Source organism: Alligator mississippiensis, chromosome 15, assembly GCF_030867095.1.
Source record: "Alligator mississippiensis isolate rAllMis1 chromosome 15, rAllMis1, whole genome shotgun sequence".
Lineage (NCBI taxonomy): Eukaryota > Metazoa > Chordata > Crocodylia > Alligatoridae > Alligator > Alligator mississippiensis.
In genome coordinates this window covers 25,262,317-25,284,321 of record NC_081838.1, presented here as the reverse complement: position 1 = coordinate 25,284,321, position 22,005 = coordinate 25,262,317, and the positions used below count along the sequence as shown (strand labels likewise).

The 22,005-nt window shown below is 49.0% G+C and overlaps 1 protein-coding gene across 1 annotated transcript in view; it reads right to left on the bottom strand.

Moving 5' to 3' along the window:
- Positions 1-21,660, bottom strand: part of ALOXE3 (arachidonate lipoxygenase 3) — a 40,006-nt gene extending 18,346 nt beyond the window's left edge. Inside the window, exon 1 of the mRNA XM_006272396.2 lies at positions 21,514-21,660. Within this exon, the coding sequence (XP_006272458.1) occupies positions 21,514-21,660 (147 nt within the window). The remainder of the gene's footprint in view (positions 1-21,513) is intronic.
- Positions 21,661-22,005: the final 345 nt, after the last annotated feature.

Sequence of the window (22,005 nt, the reverse complement as noted above, 5' to 3'; positions counted from 1 at the left end):
GTTTTTTTAGCTAGAGCTAAAACCAGCCTGCAGGGCTCTGAAATAGAAGAAGGACATTACCAGGAGTGGCTAACAGAGAGCATATTGCAGAAAAAAGGATAGTTTGACCAGTGGAACATCAAGACCATTAAAAAGGAGAGAGAGTTGTTAACAGCCATGGTATGAAGAGACGTAATCATGAATCAGGTAGATGATAATGAGCCATGATGTCAAATTGACTCAGTGCTCTCTGAATACAAATTCCACTGGCTCTCCCAGGAAGTTGTTTTTTTTTATTTTGGGTAGAACAGGAACCAAAGGGGAGTGCCCCCTCCCCCCCTAAATCCACCTTTGTACACGTATGCGCAACCATGTGATGGAAACACTGAGCTTGGCATCATGAAAATCCGAAGTGTCAAAAGCTACTGATGGAAACTCAATGAGTTCATTGCTGTTTCCTGGATGCAGGCTCTTGGCAGGCATAACCCATTGAATCATGTCCTAAGTAGCAATTAGTCATTTAATCACACATGAAACAGTGGCCCAGCCACACATTCATTTAATGAACAGCACAATGAAAGGGGGAATAAGCCACAAAATGATTCCATAAAAATGTGTGTAGTAATTTTGTGGCTGGTCTCCATCATGCCTCAAACTGCATGTGTGGCCAGTGTGCTAAGACTGCCAATCAGCTGTTAGGCGGTCCCAGCCCCAGGACTGCATAGCTGCTCTCGACATCTGGGTTTGTGCTTACTGGTGCAAAGAGAGCCAGGTTCCCACACTTTCCCTGCACCCGGAAGTAGGGTGCCATGTATGTTTTGCATGGCCAGAGGTGTTATTGTTGGGATTAGGGATCTGGTCCCATCACATATTTAAGTGAATGTCAGTCAGCAGCCTCCTCGTGATTCACTTGCCTTTCCACATAACATTTGGGAGGGGTGGATCCAGGGTGGGTGTACTGGGTGCAGTCACACCCTCTTTGATCCCTGCTCCACCCAAAGATTAAAGCCAACTGCCAGATAGTGGCAGCAGCATTTCTAGTCAGACAGCAGTGAAGGAGTCACTTGACTTCATGGCTCATTATAATCTACCTGATCACTTCTAAACTCTTCATTCCACAGGTGTTAACAACCCTCAGGGATTTGCTTAGCTCAAATAGTTTTCTTTTTTCCTAGACACACTTGCCCCAGAGTAAGCCTCCTACTTCAATCAGTGCTCAACAACACACCGAACATAGTCTGTAGAGGGGGCCTTACAGTCCTGGGGCCTCTCCAGGTCCTGAGAACATTTTGCCAGCTTTCTGATGCTACTTCAGCACCATGATACAGTCCTCCTCTCACTCAACTGTGTCCTCTCTCATAGCCTTGAGGCACTGCTGCCTCCAGCCTTGCCATCCTGGGTCTCTTACCAGACCCTGTGAGAGTCCTTGGCTCAGTTCTGCCACCACTAGCCAAGCACCTTCACCCTCAGCCTCTCCCTTTCCTCTCTCTGGGTGTGTCCACATGTGGATTTACACAAGCCTAAACTTAAGGCACCTTTGTTTAAGGTGAATTAAGGCAATTTAGGTGCATGTCCACACATGGACGTGCTAATGAGTATTAAGGAGCATTACATTTAAGATCACATAGCTAGAGTCACATTAGCCCACATGTAGCCACACTAATGCGTATTCGTATAAATGAATACGCGTATTCAGCTGTCCCCCAAAGGTAAACGTGTGTTTTCTACTAGGTTGGCGGATCTCCTCTGGCGGGCTTTAAACTAGGCTCGTTGGGGGGAGGGGAGTACGAGGGCAGGGGAAGTTGTGGACCACCCAACCATGTGGCACCCACAAGGACAGCCCAGCCTGAAGAAAGAGAGCATTGGGAACCTGAAAGCCATGGGGAGACCAGCACTACAGAACAGGTAAGAAACAAGAAGGTAAGAAACAATGGGCCCCTTGGGACTCGGAGCGGGGGGGCAGCAAAGGCACCAGTCACAGGGCTCAAGTGCCTATATACTAATGCTAGGAGCATGGGGAACAAGCAGGATGAACTAGCGCTCCTGCTTGCACTAAACACCTATGACTTAGTGGGGCTAACAGAGACCTGGTGGGATTCATCCCATGACTGGGCGGTACATATTGAGGGCTATAGATTGTACAGAAAGGACAGGTCGGGGAAGAAAGGGGGGGGGTTGCACTTTATGTCAGTGAGCAATATACATCAACCCTCATCAAGACAGAATCTGAGGTTGAGGAAGTAGAAGGATTGTGGGTTAGGCTACATGGGGGGCAAGGAGAAAGGGATTTGGTGGTAGGGGTCTGCTACAGACCCCCACACCAAGGGGAAGAAATAGATGCGGGGCTCCTGAGGCAACCCTCGGAGACCATAAAAGCTAAAGAGGCGGTAGTCATGGGGGACCTAAACTACCCGGACATCTGCTGGGAGACGCAGACAGCAAGGTCCCATCGCTCACAGGTTTCTAACTTGTGTACAGGACCTCCACCTGACACAGGAGGTGCATGGTCCCACTAGGGGGAATGCCATACTGGATCTGGTATTGGCAACGGGAGATGACATGATAGGGGACCTCCAGATCGGTAGCCATTTGGGAGACAGTGATCACCTTATAATAGAATTCAACATAAGACGGCGAGTGGGTAAGGTAACTAGTAGGGTGAAAGTGCTAGACTTTAGGAAAGCTGATCTCAATGCACTCAGGCGATTAGTCAAGGAAGCACTGCAGAGTAGGAGTTTTGAAGGGATGGGAGCCCAAGAAGGGTGGCTGTGCCTAAAGGAAACGATCCTTCGGGCACAAAGCAAGACGATCCCCGAGCGAGGCAAAAAAGGGAAAGGGGCCAGGAGGCTTCCCTGGCTGACCAGAGAAATCCAGGGCAGCCTAAGGGACAAAAGGGGAGCACATAAAAAGTGGAAACAGGGAGAGATCACTAAAGATGAATATACCTCCTCTGCTCGTGCTTGTAGGGAGGCAGTTAGGCGGGTCAAAGCTACCATGGAGCTGAGGATGGCAACCCAAGTAAAAGACAACAAGAAATTGTTTTTTAGATATATTGGGAGTAAAAGGAAGGCCCAGGGAGTAATAGGACCCCTGCTAAATGGGCAGAAACAATTGGTGACGGACAGGGGGGACAAGGCTGAACTCCTCAACGAGTTCTTTGCCTCAGTGCTCCTAAGCGAGGGGCACGACAAGTCTCTCACTGGGGTTGTAGAGAGGCAGCAGCAAGGCGCCAGACTTCCATACATAGACCCTGAGATGGTGCAGAGTCACTTGGAGGAACTGGATGCCTTTAAATCGGCAGGCCCAGATGGGCTCCATCCGAGGGTGCTGAAGGCACTGGCCAACATCATTGCAGAGCCACTGGCGGGAATATTCGAATGCTCGTGGCGCACGGGCCAAGTCCCGGAGGACTGGAAAAGGGCTAACGTGGTCCCCATTCTCAAAAAGGGGAGGAAGGAGGACCCGGGCAACTATAGGCCAGTCAGTCTCACCTCCATCCTTGGTAAAGTCTTTGAAAAAATTATCAAGGCTCACATTTGTGAGAGCCCGGCAGGGCAAATTATGCTGAGGGGAAACCAGCACAGGTTTGTGGCGGGCAGATCATGCCTGACCAACCTAGTCTCTTTCTATGACCAGGTTACGAAACGCCTGGACACAGGAGGAGGGGTGGATGTCGTATACTTAGACTTCAGGAAGGCCTTCGATACGGTATCCCACCTCATACTGGTGAACAAGTTAAGAGGCTGTGACGTGGATGACTGCACAGTCCGGTGGGTGGCGAATTGGCTAGAGGGTCGCACCCAAAGAGTCGTGGTAGATGGGTCGGTCTCGACCTGGAAGGGTGTGGGCAGTGGGGTCCCGCAGGGCTCGGTCCTTGGACCGATACTCTTTAATGTCTTCATCAGCGACTTGGACGAGGGAGTGAAATGTACTCTGTCCAAGTTTGCAGATGACACAAAGCTGTGGGGAGAAGTGGACACGCCGGAGGGCAGGGAACAGCTGCAGGCAGACCTGGACAGGTTGGACAAGTGGGCAGAAAACAACAGGATGCAGTTCAACAAGGAGAAATGCAAAGTGCTGCACCTAGGGAGGAAAAATGTCCAGCACACCTACAGCCTAGGGAATGACCTGCTGGGTGGCACAGAGGTGGAAAGGGATCTTGGAGTCCTAGTGGACTCCAAGATGAACATGAGCCGGCAGTGTGACGAAGCCATCAGAAAAGCCAATGGCACTTTAACGTGCATCAGCAGATGCATGACGAATAGGTCCAAGGAGGTGATACTTCCCCTCTATAGGGCACTGGTCAGACCGCAGTTGGAGTACTGCGTGCAATTCTGGGCGCCACACTTCAAAAAGGATGCGGATAACCTGGAGAGGGTCCAGAGAAGGGCCACTCGTATGGTCAAGGGCGTGCAGACCAAGCCCTACGAGGAGAGACTAGAGAAACTGGACCTTTTCAGCCTCCGCAAGAGAAGGTTGAGAGGCGACCTTGTGGCTGCCTATAAGTTCATCACGGGGGCACAGAAGGGAATTGGTGAGGATTTATTCACCAAGGCGCCCCCGGGGGTTACAAGAAATAATGTCCACAAGCTAGCAGAGAGCAGATTTAGACTGGACATTAGGAAGAACTTCTTCACAGTTCGAGTGGCCAAGGTCTGGAACGGGCTCCCAAGGGAGGTGGTGCTCTCCCCTACCCTGGGGGTCTTCAAGAGGAGGTTAGATGGGCATCTAGCTGGGGTCATCTAGACCCAGCACTCTTTCCTGCTTATGCAGGGGGTCGGACTCGATGATCTATTGAGGTCCCTTCCGACCCTAACATCTATGAATCTATGAATCTATGTGACTTAGCTATGCAAGCCTAAACAGGATTAGCCTAAAGTTACCATTTTAAAGGTGAAATAAGGGCATGCGCATGTGGACACATGCCCTTAATATCCTTAAAAATGGTGATTTTAGGCTTATCCATCTTAAAAGGCTCACAGGTATTCAAGCCCCCTGTCACTGTTTCTGCCTCTACCCAGCAGGCTTTTCATTTCTTGTGGGCCAGCTAATTATCCTCTGCAGCTGGCCTACTTTTCCTAGGCAGCCTGCAAAAAGTGTTTCTGCCTTCAACTCAGCTGTAGTCCCTGCCAACCTGCAGGCTCCTACAGCTGGGAGTGTGCAAGCTGCTGCAAGCTTATGCTATCCAGCCTGTTACAAACCTTCTCTTCTTTTGAATGGTCTTGATGTTACACCAAACAAGTTACCCTTTGTTCTGCAATTCTCCTGTCCCCTGGTAATGTAGCTCCTATTTCACATCTCTGCAGATTATTTTTAACTTATTACAATTAAGTTACATTTGTTTTTGCATCAATTTTATACTGAATAATACAGTCCTAGGTTCCTAGTGTATTAGTAAAGCTTCTAGGTTGCTAGCCCTAAGTCTCTAGCATATTAGTAAAGCTTCTACTTTGTTTTTAAGTGGAGAAGAATGTGACTTATTTTATATGTGATGATGCACCACACCAGGAGTGGGCTGGATAGTAAGGGAGGTCCCCGAGTCCTCCCTTGTCCTGGAGGGAGACCGTGGTCTACCCTCCGCCTCCCAGGGGAGAAGGGCCTGGCAGTAGGTATCTATTTCCTGCTCACAGTCCCTGATGGCATGCAGTCTCTGGACTGCAGCCTGGAGCTTCTCCAGCTGGCACGCCAAAGACCCCAGTAGGGAGCAGACCCCACAAGGGGAAGTGGCCATGCTCCTGGGTCGCAGAGCCTGAAAAAGCAACAGGCAGCCCCCGCAGCTGAGAGCCAGGGGCTCCATCTGCATGGAGCCCAGGACCATGGGCTGCGTCTGGGTGGCGGTCTCCAAGGTGCCGGGGGGGGCTGCAAACCCCGAGGAAACCCTCGGGGTGCAGCGCGTGCCCATCCGTGTCATGCCACTGGTGGGCTGGCTACAGCTGGGGCTGTCTACTCTGTGGGGCTCACAGGCACGGCCTCAGGCCCTCCCACACACCCTTCTGTGCAAACTCCTGTACTAACTTGCGTGCCAGGTCCAGGAGCACACCTGTTTGCGCAGCCTGTTTGCGAGGCTCCAGTCACACAGCTCCCTGGGGGGCTGGGCAAAGTAGGAGCTGGGGGGGGGCATGACCCTCCTTGGCCCACTTAGCCTGCTCCCAGCTGACTAGATTCCTCCCTCCATGGGCCCCTGCTTACCTGCGGGCAGCCTGGGGCTCATCGGGGGTCCTAGGGTCGCTGCTGGGGTCCCTATGCTCACAGGGGCGCAGCAGGCTTACACCTGCATGTCTCGCACCAGAGCCAGGACTCTAATGAGGCTTATGCCATTGCTGGGCCCTTTTTAAACAGCCTTTGATCTGGTATCCCACAATCACCTCTTGGCTAAACTGGTTAACTGTGGCCTCAACCCCACCAGGATCCACTGACTGGGGAATTGGCTCTGTGGTAGGACCCAGAGGATGGTGGTCGATGGGAGTTAATCATCTTGGTGCGCTGTGACCAGTGGGGTCCCCCAAGGCTCTGTCCTAAGGCCTATACTATTCAACATCTTCATCAATGATGTGGACATTGGTGTCAGAAGCAGACGGGCCAAGTTTGCTGACAACACCAAACTCTGGGATAAAGCATCCACACCTGAGGACAGGAGGGTGATCCAGGCAGATCTTGATTGGCTCAGAGAATGGGCGGACGAGAACCTGATGGTGTTTAACACTGAAAAATGCAAGGTTCTCCACCTTGGGAGGAAAAATCTGCAGCATCCTTATAGGCTCGGTAGTGCTACGCTGGTTAGCACTACAGATGAAAGGGACTTGGGGGTCATGATTGACCACAAGATGAACATGAGCCTTCAGTGTGATGCTGCAGCTAGTAAAGCAAGCAAAACACTGGCTTACATCCATAGATGCTATGGGGCTCTGTAGCCTGGAAAAGCGCAGGCTCAGGGGTGATCTGGTGGCCACCTGTAAGTTTATCGGGGTGCTCATCAGGATCTGGGGGAACATCTGTTCACCAGAGCGCCCCAAGGGATGACAAGATCAAATGGTCACAAACTTCACCGCGACTGTTTCAGGCTGGACATAAGAAAGAACTTCTTCACTGTCCGAGCCCCCAAGGTCTGGAATAGACTGCTGCTGGAGGCGGTTCAAGCACCTACTTTGAACACCTTCAACACACATTTGGATGCTTATCTTGCTGGGATCCTATGATCCCTGCTGACTTCCTGCCCCTGGGCCAGGGGCTGGACTCGATCCTCCGGGGTCTCTTCCAGCCCAAATGTCTATGAAATCTATGAAATCAAAGACTGGATGGGATTAAAACTAACTGATTGTACAAGGATTGCAAAAGACCAGGAAGAATGGAGGAAAGTTAGTGCTATATTGAAGGTGCCCCAACAGTCAGTGTGGTCTCAGGACAGACTGACTGACTGATTGCACCACACCATCTGCATCCCTTAGGGTTACCATATTTCCAGTTTCAAAAAGAGGACACCTGTCAAGGGAAGGGCATAATATGATTGTGGGGGGCAGCAATATGCCCATGCCCTACCCCTGCCCCTCGCTCCCAAAGCACAGCCCCCAGCCCTGCTGCTACCCCTCACTCTCAACCCACAGTACCCCCCCCAGACTATGCTGGTGCCCCTCACTACTAACCTGCAGCCCCCCTCCATCCTTGATGATACCCCTTTCTCACAACCTGCAGCCCCCTGGCATTGCCTGTGCCTTGCACTCCCAACCCAGTCCCCTGCCCCCCGGTATCCCCCTACTCCTAAGCCACACACCCCCAAGCCCTGCCAGTGCCCCTCACTCCTAACCCACAGCCCCCTGCCCCCCCCAGCCCTGATAGTGCCCCTCATTACTGACCCATAGCCCCCTGCTACTCCCAGCCCTGCAGCATATCCTGGCTGTCCCCCCACCCCACCCCCACCCCAAGATTACAGGCACCAGCCCCAGTGCTGCTGGCCTGTCCATGAAGCTCCCTGCTGCCCCCAAAGGGCCCACTTGCCCCCTTCCCATGCTGGAGGGGCAGGCATCTTCTCTGCTTCCTCCAACCTGCTGCAGCCCCAGCACCCAGACAGCTTCTCCCAGCACTAGCAGGCACCTGCCCCCCTCATACACCCATCCCCTCCACACAACCCTGCCACACACACACAGCCCCCTGGACAGTCCCCAAATCCAGGCCCTCCAACCTCTGCCCTACATAGACTTATCTGCATCCAGCTGCCAAGGCTGCTCCCACCACCCTGCCTGGCTGCATGCTGACCACATGCATGTGTGCTCACTGATGCACGTGATGCCCCCCAACTCCAATTGCTCGCCCCCCACTCCCTCCAGTCCCAAGCAGCTTCTTGCTAGGGCAAGCTAGGAACTGCTGGGAAAAACTTCTGTGATGAGCACAGCAAAATCCTGGACAGTTGGTGATATTTAAAAAAACAGCCTGGATGGAGATGGGAGGACCCAAAAAGAGGACATGCCCATGAAAACTCAGACATATGGTAACCCTAGCACCACTCCCCCACCCTCCCCTTTTCAAAATTCTAGATCTGGCCATGCATCTGGGATTCATTCATTGTCCCTCAATGAGTGAACTGCCTTTTTTCTCCCTATTGACCTACTCAACCCACCTTCATCTTGCCCAGCAGTGCCCCCTCTCCTTATCCATCGTATTTATGTTCACTTCTATTTAGTCCCCCCTGCTTTCCGCAAGGCCATTCATAGCATCTAAGGGAGTAGGCTGTCACCTATGAAAGATCATGCCTCTCTGCCATGCTGTCCTGCTCCAGTCTGACTTTCTGGAGAAGAAACCCATTAACATTTTGACTGAAACAATGATAGTTCAGCAGGAGGAATGTGGGAAAACAGCTTATGCAGCCAATGCCAACTTTAATCCAGCTGGATGGGGAACTAGCTGTGGCAGTGAACATACAGCTTCCCAGAACTCTGTCCAGCTTTTATAAGCCTACCTAGGACCTGGCATTATTACTCAGGGATACATTGCATGCTGCAGCATGCTGGGTGGTACTTGAGCAAGGTACAGTGAAATTGGGGACATGTCTACACACGTTATAATCAGACGTATGCCAGCACAGTACAGTGGCCTTGGGGGGAAGAGTCATTTGGCTCAGATCCACAGCTAACCTAAGCAAAACTTAGTACTGATAGAATGAATGGGGGCAGATTCCCAGGAAGTGCATGTGGGGTTGCTCCATCAGAGACAACAGAGATAGACTACTAGCTGGTGTAATTACTCCTCTATTGGAATCAGTGGCGCCAGCCTCCAGCTTGTCTTTCCCCCTGAAAAACCCTTTATGACAGTTGATTTACTACAGTCTTGAGGAAGCACAAAAACTTTAACCGAGATGGATACCCTCTTGGTGCCAGGGTCTGCAGTGATCCCAACTCTCATCCCAGCCCTACTCACTATATACAGAACCCCATGTACCACCACACTTACATCCACAGAATCAACCATCACCCAAAGCATACCAAAAAGCAGTGATCTAGAGCCAAGCCCTTGGACCTGCAGCATCTCCTCTGAGGACAATGTTAGTAACACCCATTTTGCCAAGCTGAAAGCTGCTTTTACCCAACAAGGACACTCCAGCAGAAAAATAGACTGTATCTTTGAAAGATACCCCCATACCCTGCAGGAACCTGCTACAATATACCTACAACCACCTGCCATCCTTCCCAATTGACCTATAAGAATGATAAAAAAAACTACAACCTATACTTGAAAAGCACCAGACCTTGAGAAACATATTCCCAGCACCCTGGCACTTGCCCTACAAATAGGCCACTAATCTTGCCAACCCATCATCAGAAATAAACCCCCTTGCTCATCAAAAGGCACCTAATGGGAACCGGCCCTTCCTCAACAACAAATGCAAGACTTCTCAACATGTCTCTACTGCCACAACAAACAGCATAACCATCTGAATCCATGCATTGCACACATATTTATCCCAAAATTCAGTAATTCTCATCCAGTGCACCAGATGCTCTCATAAACCATGTCCAGATGAGCACAGACATGCAGTGTGTGGAACTGCAGACCCATCTGTGGTGCCACACACCACTTATGCAGGCATCCACTGTGCTACTACCTTGCTACCTTGGGAGATCCTGGGGTCAAAAAAACCATGCCAAAAAAAGCAAGGTGAAGTGATGCACATGGCGGCCATGTGCACTATCCAAAACTGGATCCTGGCCAGGCCAGAGCCATGCTCCAGCTACCAGCCAGGCTTCCTGCCATGGCTGCAGCCCCAGGAGGCCCCCAAGACTCCAGGTAAGGCTGCTGGGGCCAGCACAGTTGCTGACCCAACCTCCCCTACCCCACCTGGGGTAACCTGCCGTGCATTAGAGTGAGCATGGCATGGGCTTTCCCTGGGGACAAGTAGCAGCAGCACAAGTTATGCCACTGCCACCTGTCTCTGGGGAAACAAATGTCCATGCTCGTCCAGAGGCACTCATGGAGACTATGTGGTCGAAACCAGACATAAATGACACACCAGAATGAATAACCACTAAAACGGATAAAGGACAGAAAACAGAACCTAGGTGGGAGAATATTTTTTACAGAAAAATAATCACTCCTTGTCTGACCTCACAGTTTTAGTGCTCAAAGGGCACATCTACACAAGGCACTCACTGCACAGTAGTGAAATAATTCTATGCAGTAGCACATCACAGCATCAACAGCACTAATATGCTACAGTGCAGTATTCTTAGGCTACTGCACAGTAGCATCACTAAAATGATGTTCACCGGACACTTCTGTACAGTAACTCCAGTTACTGTCAATTTATTTATTACTTGATTAATCAATGATTATACAAGTACTAAATAAATGTGCAGTAACCATTGTGCAGTAGCATCTCATGTAGACATGCCTACTGTACACCTCCCAAATACCTCCATGGGAAGAGCCCAGGAACAGAAATCTATCAGTTTATTGGACACTAAGCTCCAGGGACTTAACATAGACACTGAGCACATGGCCCATTATAATCTTGCTGGTCACTAACTCCTGGCACTTACAGAGAACAATCCTCCTCCTTAAGCTTCTGTTCCATCTCCTAATTAGCTCATATGGGTCTGTTTCTGTCTCAGAGGCCTATGGACAGTCACTCTGACACCTGAAAGCTTGCCTGTGTCTATACCAGGCATACAGTTGGTCCAATAAAAGACATCACCCACAAGAATTCTTGTCTCTTACATATCTTCTGGGCCATCATGGCAACAACATCACCCCAACACTGTCAAACACTGGGACATGCTAAGGCAGAGGTGGGCAAAATGGCAGATCTGGCTGGTAGCCAGGCTCCATTTCCCAACAGCCCCTGCCTGCATTGCTGCAGCCAGTTTCCATGGAGACTTCAGCAGTGGCAGGGCCATGACAGCACAAGTCCAGGGTTTCCACAGAGACTGGCCCCAGCAGTACTGGCAGGGTGCCTGGCTGTGCAGGGAGCTGCTCTGAGGCAGGGGCTGGGATCTTGTGGTGGTGACAGCATGGTCCAGAGCCAGGTTGGAGCTGTGATCAACTGCCTGCATGCCCCTGTAAATCAGGCCCATGGGCTGGACTTTGCCTGCCCCTGTGCTAAGGCTACGAGTGGAGTTTCAAGTGAAAATTGTTCATCACTTAACCCCAGGCTAGATAGGTGCTCCAGCTCAGTGCTGGGAATCACAGCCAGGAAACTGCTTCTACTGTGAAATGACTGAGACACTCCCTGTATTATCACCCAAGAGACAGAAGGGATATACCCTTTTCCCAAACAGCTGATGAAAGCACTCCCTGAAATTATACAAGACCTATCATCAATCTCTTCTTCTGCCATAGAGGACTTGAGCTTAGATGCATGACCTAATCACTTGGCTGCTGGCCATGCCCAGGTAAGAATCTCTATCTGCCTTGATGAGGTTGTTAACTCTTGGTTGTTAACAAAAGATACATATCTTCACCGGAGCAGTAGCTGGAAAATAGATCTCCACCCTTTCAAATATCTAAATTGCCGCTATAAAGACAATAGAGAACACCTTTTTCAGGTAAGTTCTCCAACCACTATGAATCATAGAAATACCAGTACTTTTAAAATCATAAAAAATTAGGGTTACAAGGGACCTCAGGAGGTCACATCTAGTACAACCCCCTCTTTGACGCAGGACCATTCCCAACTACATCATCCCAGATAAGGCTTTGTCTAGCCAGGTCTTGAAAATGTCCAAGGATGGAGATTCCACCACCATTCTGGGTAACGTTTTCCAGTCTCTTACTACCCTCCTAGTGAGAAAATTCTTCTTAATATCTAACCTAAGCTTCCTTTGGTGCAATTTGATACAGTTGCTTCTTGTTCTGTCTTCCGCCACCATTGAGAACAGTCCAGCTCTATCCTCTTTTGAACCCCGCTTCAGGTAGTTGAAGGCTGCTAAAATATATTAAAATAAAGCAATGCAAAATGGGGAGATGACAATATGAGAGCATTGGAGGTGTTCCCATAAAATGATCCTTGACCCAGATATAAAGAGCCCCTCCAGCAGAAGTAGGATTTGCAGTTATCGCCATCACTCCAAAGGTTGATTCTAAGCTAGTTCATCGGAATATAGGAAAGTAGGGCTGGAACAGATCTCATAAGGTCATGAGGGTTGGAAGGGACCCGAGGAGGTCATCTAGTCCAACCCTCTGCTCAAAGCAGGTCCATCCCCAACTAGATCACCTCAGCCAAGGCTTTGTCTAGTCAGGACTTCAAAACCTCCAAGGATGGAGATGCCACACCCTCTCTGGGTAACCTGTTACAGCATTTCACTATTCTCCTAGTGAGAAAGTTCTTTCTAATATCTAACCTAAACTTCCCTTCCTGCAGCTTGAGACCATTGCTCCTTGATCTGTCATCTGCCACCACTGAGAACAGTCTAGCTCCAGCCTTTTTGTAACCACCCTTCAGGTAGTTGAAGGCTGCTCTTAAATCCCCCCTCAGTCTTCTCTTCTGCAGACTAAAGAATTCCAGTTCCCTCAGCCTCTCCTTATAAGCCATGTGCCCCAGCGCTCGATGAGAGTCCATACCTGAACCATTTTTGTGGCCCTCCACTAGACTCTCTCCAATTTTTCCATATCCTTTCTGTAGTGGGGGGACCCAAAACTGGTCACAGAACTCCAGATGTGGCCTTACCAGTGCTGAAAAGGGGAAGAATCACTTCCATTGATCTACTAGCAACACTGCTACTAATGCAGACCAGTATGCCATTGGCCTTCTTGGCAACAAGGGCACATGGTTGTCAAGTCCAATCCCCTGCCAGAGGAAGAATCATCCCTATCCAAACAATCCAAAGCAAATCCCTGTCTAATCTATTACTCAAACTATACAGACACCCCTATTACCCAACCACAAAGCACTGAACCTCACCCTCTCACAGCTAAAGTAGGGGGGTGGAAACAAAGGCCCTACTGTTGCAAGGGTTTTCAAAATACGCTCAAGAAATCCAAGGAAGTAGACCATTCCCCCGGCTACAGAGGAAGACAAAACCCCCAGTCTGTGTACCCGCCTGGACTAGCACCGGCTGAGATAGCAGTAGTGACTCTCTCTGCAAATTCGACCTGCTGATTCATACCAGGTGCTAGCATCTTGGTACTTTGAGCTACTCCTTAGGGGCCTCCCACTCTACTCACCTGCCATGTCTTGATCAAAAAAAAAAAAGAAGAAGAAGAAGAGGGAGGGTCCAAAAAGGAAAAGGTGATGCCATCCCCAAGTAAGTTCCACTGTGAGTGTACCTTGGGGCTCCACTTCCCCTACACCCCAACCACACACCAATCAGATCTTCTTAAGTAGAGGGTACATGATGTTGCAGGTCTGTACAAGCAGTGCTAATGATCTAGTCAGCCCTTCACTGGGGTTCGGATCTTGTGGCAGGACACTGTGTGTTGTTGCCTCGTCACCCCTACAAGCATATATATCACCCAAAAGTATTGTATAAATCAATTAACTTCTCAAAATGAAACTTCCTTCTCAAATCAAGAATCCCTTAAAAACCATTAGTGATGAAAGTTCCAGTCCTACCCAAATGAAATACCCTAGGTCCTTGACTATTTTCAAATAGAGGTGGTTGTTCCTTCTGTCCCGGTCACAATTAATTGCTGTGATGGGGACTCCAGCCTATCCTCATAGTTCTCTGGCCATAATCTTACTGGGCCTATTCCCCTTGGGGATAGGGGCCCCTCATCATAAAGTTCATCCCTCCCCTCTTGTGGGTGTTCCCCTTGTTGTGTCACGCCGCGACAGTCTATACCATGGGGTAAAATTTCTTCCTTGTAACAAATGTGGTGATAGGTCTGACCATGAGCAAAAGGGCAAGGTCCTCTAACCAGGAACTTCTGGATTTTAGTCTCAGCAGGAGCAATGGCACAAGTCAAAACTCCCAGCTTTGGCTGCATCCAACACACAATGCTTCTGAGGAAGGCAAAAAACCCTGACATGAATACCAACAGGAGGAGAAAAAAAAAATCCTTCCTAGCCCCAGGAGGCAACCAGCAAAGCCCAGAAGCATGGTACTTATTCAAAGTAGAGCATACACATAGCTCCTTCTAGATAATCCCTGACTAATGCTTATCCAACCTCTTCTTGGAAACAACCAGTGATGGAAGTTCACAGCTTCCCTCAGCATCTGTTTCACTCCCTCATTGTTTTAACAGTGAAGATGTTCTTCCTGATAGCCAATCTAAACAAACTTTGCTCAACTTCAAGCCAGTGGTCTGTGTCCTACTCCCTACAGCTAGAGAGAAAAAAGTGTTCTCTCTTGTCCTGATGGCAGCTCTTCCAATATTTGAAGATTGCTATCATGCCCCCTCTTATATGGGCACCCAGAAAAAATGGCAGTCTACAAGGTAGACCCTTAGGTAAGTCAATCAGCTCAGCTCCACTGATTTCAGAAAGCTCCAAGCTGAATTCGATAGCCTGAGGGACCATGTAGATCTTCCACACGCCTGCTTTATCTTGGAGCTGGCAAAAGTTTTACTGGGCGCATTTACATGAGACACTTACTGTGCATTAGTCTAATAATACTGCACAGTAGCATGGCAGTTAAAAACTGTGCTAATAGCCTAACAATACTATGCAGTAAGCTAATGTTCAGTAAGCATCACAAAATAACTGTGCACTGATGCTAGTGCAGTAACTAGAGTTACTGCACATTTAGTTAGTACTTCATGTAGCAAGTACCAAACTAAGTGCACAGTAACTATGGTGCATTAATGAACATTTAGAAGTGCCCTCTGGTCACCTCTGGGCCTCAACCCCCTCCCCCTCTCCCCCCCCCGCATTGGTGCATGTCAGAAGTTAATACTGGAAGGGGGGAGGACTGGATGCAGGAAGAACACTGTGACTGGGAAGTCCCAGTGTGTGATTGTATAGATGTCTCAATCCAGACTTGAGTTAGGTGATTGACTAACCTGTCCTGAAACAACCCTTTTTTTTGGCATTACCTTCCAGCAGGAAGGCTGGCAGCTTCTTACTCAGTCTGCTGCCTGTCCCCAGCCCTACCTTGTTCAGGGTGTGTGCAGCTCCTGGCACTGTGGGGACTTTAGCTGTGCATCTTGCCTCATTGATTCCAGTAGATTTCAGCCACTTCCCATCAGGAGCTGTATTCACCAGAGAGGCTGACTGCCACTTTAGACATGCAAGTCCAAACTACCTTCCTGGCAAAGTCCCTTGTAATTCTGTAACTGCTGAAAATTCTGCTACCAAGTCCCTTTTGCATTTTATCCAAACCCCAGAAGTGTGAATGATACCTACAAGAGCATTGGCAATGTGAAATGGTTTAGCACATAGCTCTCACCCAAAAAATGGGATTTGTATGTAACTACTGCACTCTTGGTCTTGCCAGCTGGTAGTAAGTCAGTACCTTGGGCTGTGAGCAAGGCTAAGTCACCTCACACAGTAGGAGCATCTACATATGCAATTAATGCAAATCAGTACACTAAGGAGCTTATTGCTTCAGAGTTTATTGCACCTGGGTGTGCCGTTTGAATGTGTGCCTGCAGCTGCAGCACCTCAAGTCAGATCAGAGCAGCCTTAGCTGGCAGAGGACACCTTGTCAGCCCCGGGCTGCTCTCCTACAGCTCAAAGTGCTGCAGAGAGGCTGGCTAAGGCATGAGAGTATTCCATAAGGCATACATAAGGCACGTGGGCCTAGCCGGCAGGTAAGTCTACCACATGCCTTAACCACAGTAGACATTTCTGTGGTATTTCTCCATTGGTATCCTAGGCCTTACCCAGAGTCCTGCGTCTATTTTGGGCCTCACACTTCAAAAAAAGATGTGAAAAGAGTCCAGCACAGAGCAATAAAAATGGTTATGGGCCTGGGAAGCAAGGCTTATGTGGAAAGGCTGAAAGATCTAGGGTTACTGAGTCTGGAGAAGAGAAGACCGTGGGGGGTGCAGGGTGGGGGTAGGGGAGGGTGGTGATTTTGGTTACAGTCTTCCAAAACCTGAAAGATGATTACAGAGAGGATGGAGATGTTTTTCTCTCCCTGACCATAGAGAACATTGAGCAATGCCCTCAAGCTTCAGCAATGGAGGCTGGAGATTAGGAAGAAGTTTTTGACTATGAGGGTGGGCAAGCATTGGGACATGATTCCTAGAGCATTGGGACAGGATTCCTAGAGAAGTAGTGTAATCTCCATCCCTGGAAAATTTCTAGAGAAGATTAGACAAACACTAGGCTGGGCTGCTTTAATCAGGATTGGCCCTGCCTTGAGCAGCAGGGTTGGACTTGATGCCTAGATGACTTAGAAGCTCTGCAGAAAAGGAGCTGGGGTTACACTAGACGATAAACTGAATATGAGCCAGCAGTGTGCCCTTGTTGCCAAGAAGGCCAATGGCATCCTGGGCTGCATTGGTAGGAGCATTGCCAGCAAATGGAGGGAAGTGATTCGTCCCCTCTTACAGCACCAGTGTGGCCACATCTGGAGTCCTGTGTCCAGTTTTTGGTCCCCTGCTACAGAAAGGATGTGGACACATTGGAGAGAGTCCAGCAGAGGGCAACAAAAATGGTTCAGGGGCTGGGGCACATGACTGATGAGGAGAGGCTTAGGAAACTGGACTTATTTAATATGGAGAAGAGAAGACCGAGGCGGGATTTAATAGGAACCTTTAAGTACCTGAAGGATGGTTCTGAAGAGGACGGAGCTGAACTGTTCTCAGTGGTGGCAAATGACAGAACAAGGAGCAATGGGCTAAAGTTGCAGCAAGGGAAGTTGAGATTAGATATTAGAGAAAACATTCTCATTATGAAGGTAGTAAAACACTGGAACAGGTCACCCAGAGAGGTGGTGGAATCTCCATCCGTAGAAGTTTTTAAGACCTGACTAGACAAAGCCTTGGCTTGGATGATCTATTTGGGGCTGGTCCTGCTTTGAACAGGGGGTTAAACTAGATTGCCACCTGAAGTCCTTTCCAACACTCATTTTCTATGATTCTATGACCTTATGAAACCCATGCCAGCCCTATTTTCCTATACTCCTATGAACTAGCATAGAATCAACCACTTGAGTGATGGCTATAACTGCAAATCCCACTTCTACTGGAGGGGCTCTTTGTATCTGGGTCAAGGATGAGTTTCTGTGAACACCTCCAGTGCTCTCATATAGTCATCCAACTCAAGTCTGGCTTGAGACATCTATATAATCATACCCTGGGACTTCCCAGTCACAGAGTCCTTCCTGCACCAAGTTCTTCCCCCTTCCTGTATTGACTTGTGACATGCACCAGTGGGGAGAGGGGGGACTGAGGCCCAGAGGTGACTCTCAGTGGATGCATCTAAACATTCATTAATACACCATAGCTACTGTGCACTTGGCTTGGTACTTTTTTAATGAAGTACTAACTAAATGTGTGCATCAGTGCACAGTTATTTTGTGATGCTAACTGCACATTTGCCTAACAATACTGTGCAGTAGGCTTTTAGCACAGTTTTTAACTGTGGCAGTATTATTACGCCAATGCACAGTAAGCATCTTGTGTAGACATGCCCAGTGAAACCTTTGCCAGCTCCAAGATAAAGCAGGCGTGTGGAAGACCTACATGGCCCCTCAGGTTATCGAATTCAGCTTGGAGCTTTCTGAAATCAGTGGAGCTGAGCTGATTGACTTACCTAAGGGTCTACCTTGTAGACTGCCATTTTTTCTGGGTGCCCATATAAGAGGGGGCATGATAGCAATCTTCAAATATCTAAAGAGTTGCCATCAAGACAAGAGAGAACACCTTTTTCTCTCTAACTGTAGGGAGTAGGACACAGGCCACTGGCTTGAAGTTGAGCAAAGTTTGTTTAGATTGGCTATCAGGAAGAACATCTTCCCTGTTAAAACAGTAAGGGAGTGAAACAGATGCTGAGGGAAGCTGTGAACTTCCATCACTGGTTGTTTCCAAGAAGAGGTTGGATAAACATTAGTCAGGGAGTATCTAGGAGGAGCTATGCGTATTTGGGCTGTGCGAAATTTCACTGGGCGTTTTAACACTATTTTGACTCATTTTGATCTCGAAACAGAGAAATCAAAATGAAACAAAGGGCTTCGAAACAGCCTCCAAACAAAGCAATGGTCGGGCTGGGGTTGGGAAGTCAACCCAGCTGGGCTGAGTTTATTTCCCCAGACCAATGATTGCACTGGGGTTGGGAACTCAGCCCAGCTGGGCTGACTTCCTTTCCCCAACCTGATATAGTGCTGGGGAGGGGAACTGAACAATCAGGCTCAGTTCTCTTCCCCAGTCCCAGGCAGGAGCACCAGCTTCCCTCCCCCATCTGGCAGGCAGATCAGAGGCCCTCAGCCATGGGAGGACTGGCACAGCCCCAGCAGCCCTCCCAGGGTTGGGCCCCGATCTTCCTGCCAGATGAGAGAGGCTGTTTCGAGCTTCCCCATTATAGTGAATGGGCGAAACATTGAAACAGCTTTGAAACAGCCTCACTGTTTCGATGAAGTGAAACAGAACAGCTGTTTTGACTAGAAATGAAATTCAAAACAAAATGCTGTTCCATCAAATACTTGAAACTCTAGTTGAAATGGAACAGTGCCATTTTGCACAGCCCTATATGCTCTACTGTGAATAGTTCCCATGCATCTGGGCTTTACTGGTTGCCACCTGGGGCCAGGAAGAATATTTTTTCTGCTCCTGTTGGTACACGCAGTGTTTTTTGCCTTCCTCAGAAAAATTGGGTGTTGGCCGCAGCCAAAACTGGGAGTTTTGACTTGTGCCATTGCTCCTGCAGGGACTAAAATCCAGAAGTTTCTGATTAAAGGACCTTGCCCCTCTGCTCATGGTCAGACCTATCACCACATTTGTTATAAGGAAGAAATACCCCATGGTACAGAATGTGGGGTGTTTTCCTTCCTCTGTATCAGGGGGCTTGGTCCTCTTTCTTGGATCTCTTGAGTGCATTTTGAAAAGCCTTGCAACAACAGGGCCTTTGTCCCCACACTTTAGCTGTGAGAGCATGAGGTTCAGGATTAGACAAGGATTTGCTTTGGATTGTTTGTATAGGGATGATTTTGCCTCTGGCAGAGGGTTGGATTCGACAACCGTGTGCCCTTGTTGCCAAGAAGGCTTAATAGCATACTGGCCTGCATTAGCACCAGTGTTGCCAGCAGATCAACGGAAGTGATTCTTACCCTCTATTCGGCCACAGCTGGAGTCCTGTGACCATTCTTGAGCCCCCCACTACAGAAAAGATATGGACAAATTGGAGAGAGTCTAGCAGAGGACTACAAAAATAGGTATGGACTTATGGACTAAGGGCACATGACTTATAAGGAGAGGCTGAGGGAAATTAAATTCTTTAGTCTGGAGAAGAGAAGATGGAGGAGGAATTTAATAGCAGCCTTCAACTACTGCAGGGTGGTTCCAAAGAGGATGGAGCTGGACTGTTCTCAGTGGTGGCAGATGACAGAACAGGAAGTTGCAGCAGAGGAGGTTGAGGTTAGATATTAAAAAGGACTTTCTCACTACAAGGGTAGTAAAACACTGGTACCGGTTACCCAGAGTCGTAGTGGACTCTCCACCCTTGGAGGTTTTGAAGACCTGGCTAAGCAAATCTTTGGCTGGGATGATGTAGTTGGGGCTGATCCTGCTTTGAGCAGGGGGTTGGACTAGATGACTTCGTCAGGTCCCTTCCAACCCTCATTTTCCATTCCATAATTCTAACTTCCCGAGGTCCCTGCTAGCCCTTCTTTTCAATAATTCTATGAGAAAGCATGGCATGTAATATCCACAAAGCAACTACTTTCAAGACTCCTGGTTCCCATACAGTCTCCCTTCCACTAGCTCCAGGAGCCAAGAACAAAGATAAGCAAAGCAAATCAAGTTCCTTGGAAAAGGTGATGCTAGTGATAAGTAGAGCAGACAAAACATTCATGTCAACATCCATGACGTGCTTGCTGGAGTATGGTCACAGGCTGAGCTTGGATGCTGTTGGGCCTTGGTTCAGAGCTAAAAATTCATGCCATTCATGTCCCAAAGAGTCAGGATGCAATTTATTTACACTGGTCTGCTATGACAGACAGACAGACAGACCCCGCTCCCCACTACCAATGTCCAAGATCCAGGCCCCACATTGTGTCAGATGCTACATGTATCCCAACAAGATTGGGGTCCTCATTCTTCTGGGCTCTGCACAGAACCCAATTGAGCTTTGGACCCAGAATATTGCACAGATCCCAAATAATATCAGAGCTTACTTTGCGCCAGAGACTGTGAAGAAAAACAATGAGAGTCCATACCTGAAGAATGTAAACAGAGAATGGGGTGATCCCATTTCTCTATTCCAGAAGTGATGAACCCAAGGCCAGAGAGAACTAGGAGTTGGGCAAATAACTTTATCAGGAGGAGGGTCGAAAAGAACTGGAACAGGCTACCCAGAGGTAGTGGAGTCTCCATCCTTGGAGGTTTTGAAGACCCAGTTCGACAAACCCTTGGCTGGGATAAGATAGTTGGGGCTGGTCCTGCTTTAAGCATGGGGTTGGACTGCACTGGGCACAGGGCAAGAACAAAGAGGAGTGGAAGGGCAAAATGGAGCCTAGGAAATGCAATCTGTGGCAGCCCAAGGCGGGTTGAGAACCTCCTGAGATCCCTTCCCACCCTCATTTTCTATTATTCTATGACTCTGATGGTGAAGCACTGGAACAGGTTACCCAGCGAGGTGGTGGAGTCTCCATCCTTGCAGGTTTGGAAGACCTGGCTAAACAAAGCCTTGACTGGGATGAGATAGTTGGAACTGGGACTGCTTTGAGCAGGGGGTTGGACTAGCTGTGACCTCCTGAGGTCCCTTCCCACCCTCATTTTCTATGATCCTATGATTCTATGATAAAGAGATGCCACAGTGCATCTCCATGGCAGACCTGGGCATCAAATCCCAGTACCGTACCCAGTCCCCTCCAAGCTTGCTCTTACCCCACTTGTGCATGCAGGCAACAAAAACTAAAGGAAACTCTTGATTCTGACCCTGACTTTAGTCATCTCCCTCCCCCACCAAGTTTCAGTAAACCAGCCCTGGTTCCTAGATGTACTCACAGCTTCTCGAGTGAAGTCCAACCCAAACTTGTCCAGCAGATGCTTGGGGCTTTGCCCTTCAGTCCCCACCAGGGTGATATAGATGGAGTCCAAGGTCCCTGCAAGCAGCCACTTGCCAGTGGTCACCTGGACTTTGTAGAGGGCCATGGGGTTTCACGCTATGCTGTTAGGTGTGGAGCAGATGCCCTTGTTTATAGAATGTGACCTTCCTGCTGCCTTTAATACTGGCACCAAGAACGGGCCTCTCCCTGGGCCTGGGAGGGGCAGACTCATCACAGAACCTGTCTTGGCAGTTAGATTAAGATATTTTCCAAAAGTGGCTGTGTGCCAGGGGGTTTACTGCCAGTAGGCATGCCATGGATCCTATATGCAGTCTGATAAGGAATGAGGCTATGCTGCCCACATACCATGACAACCTACACACTGCATCACCCCTTCCAGGGACCATACTTGCCACCCTGGATGTTGCCAGCCTGTACACCAACATCCCAA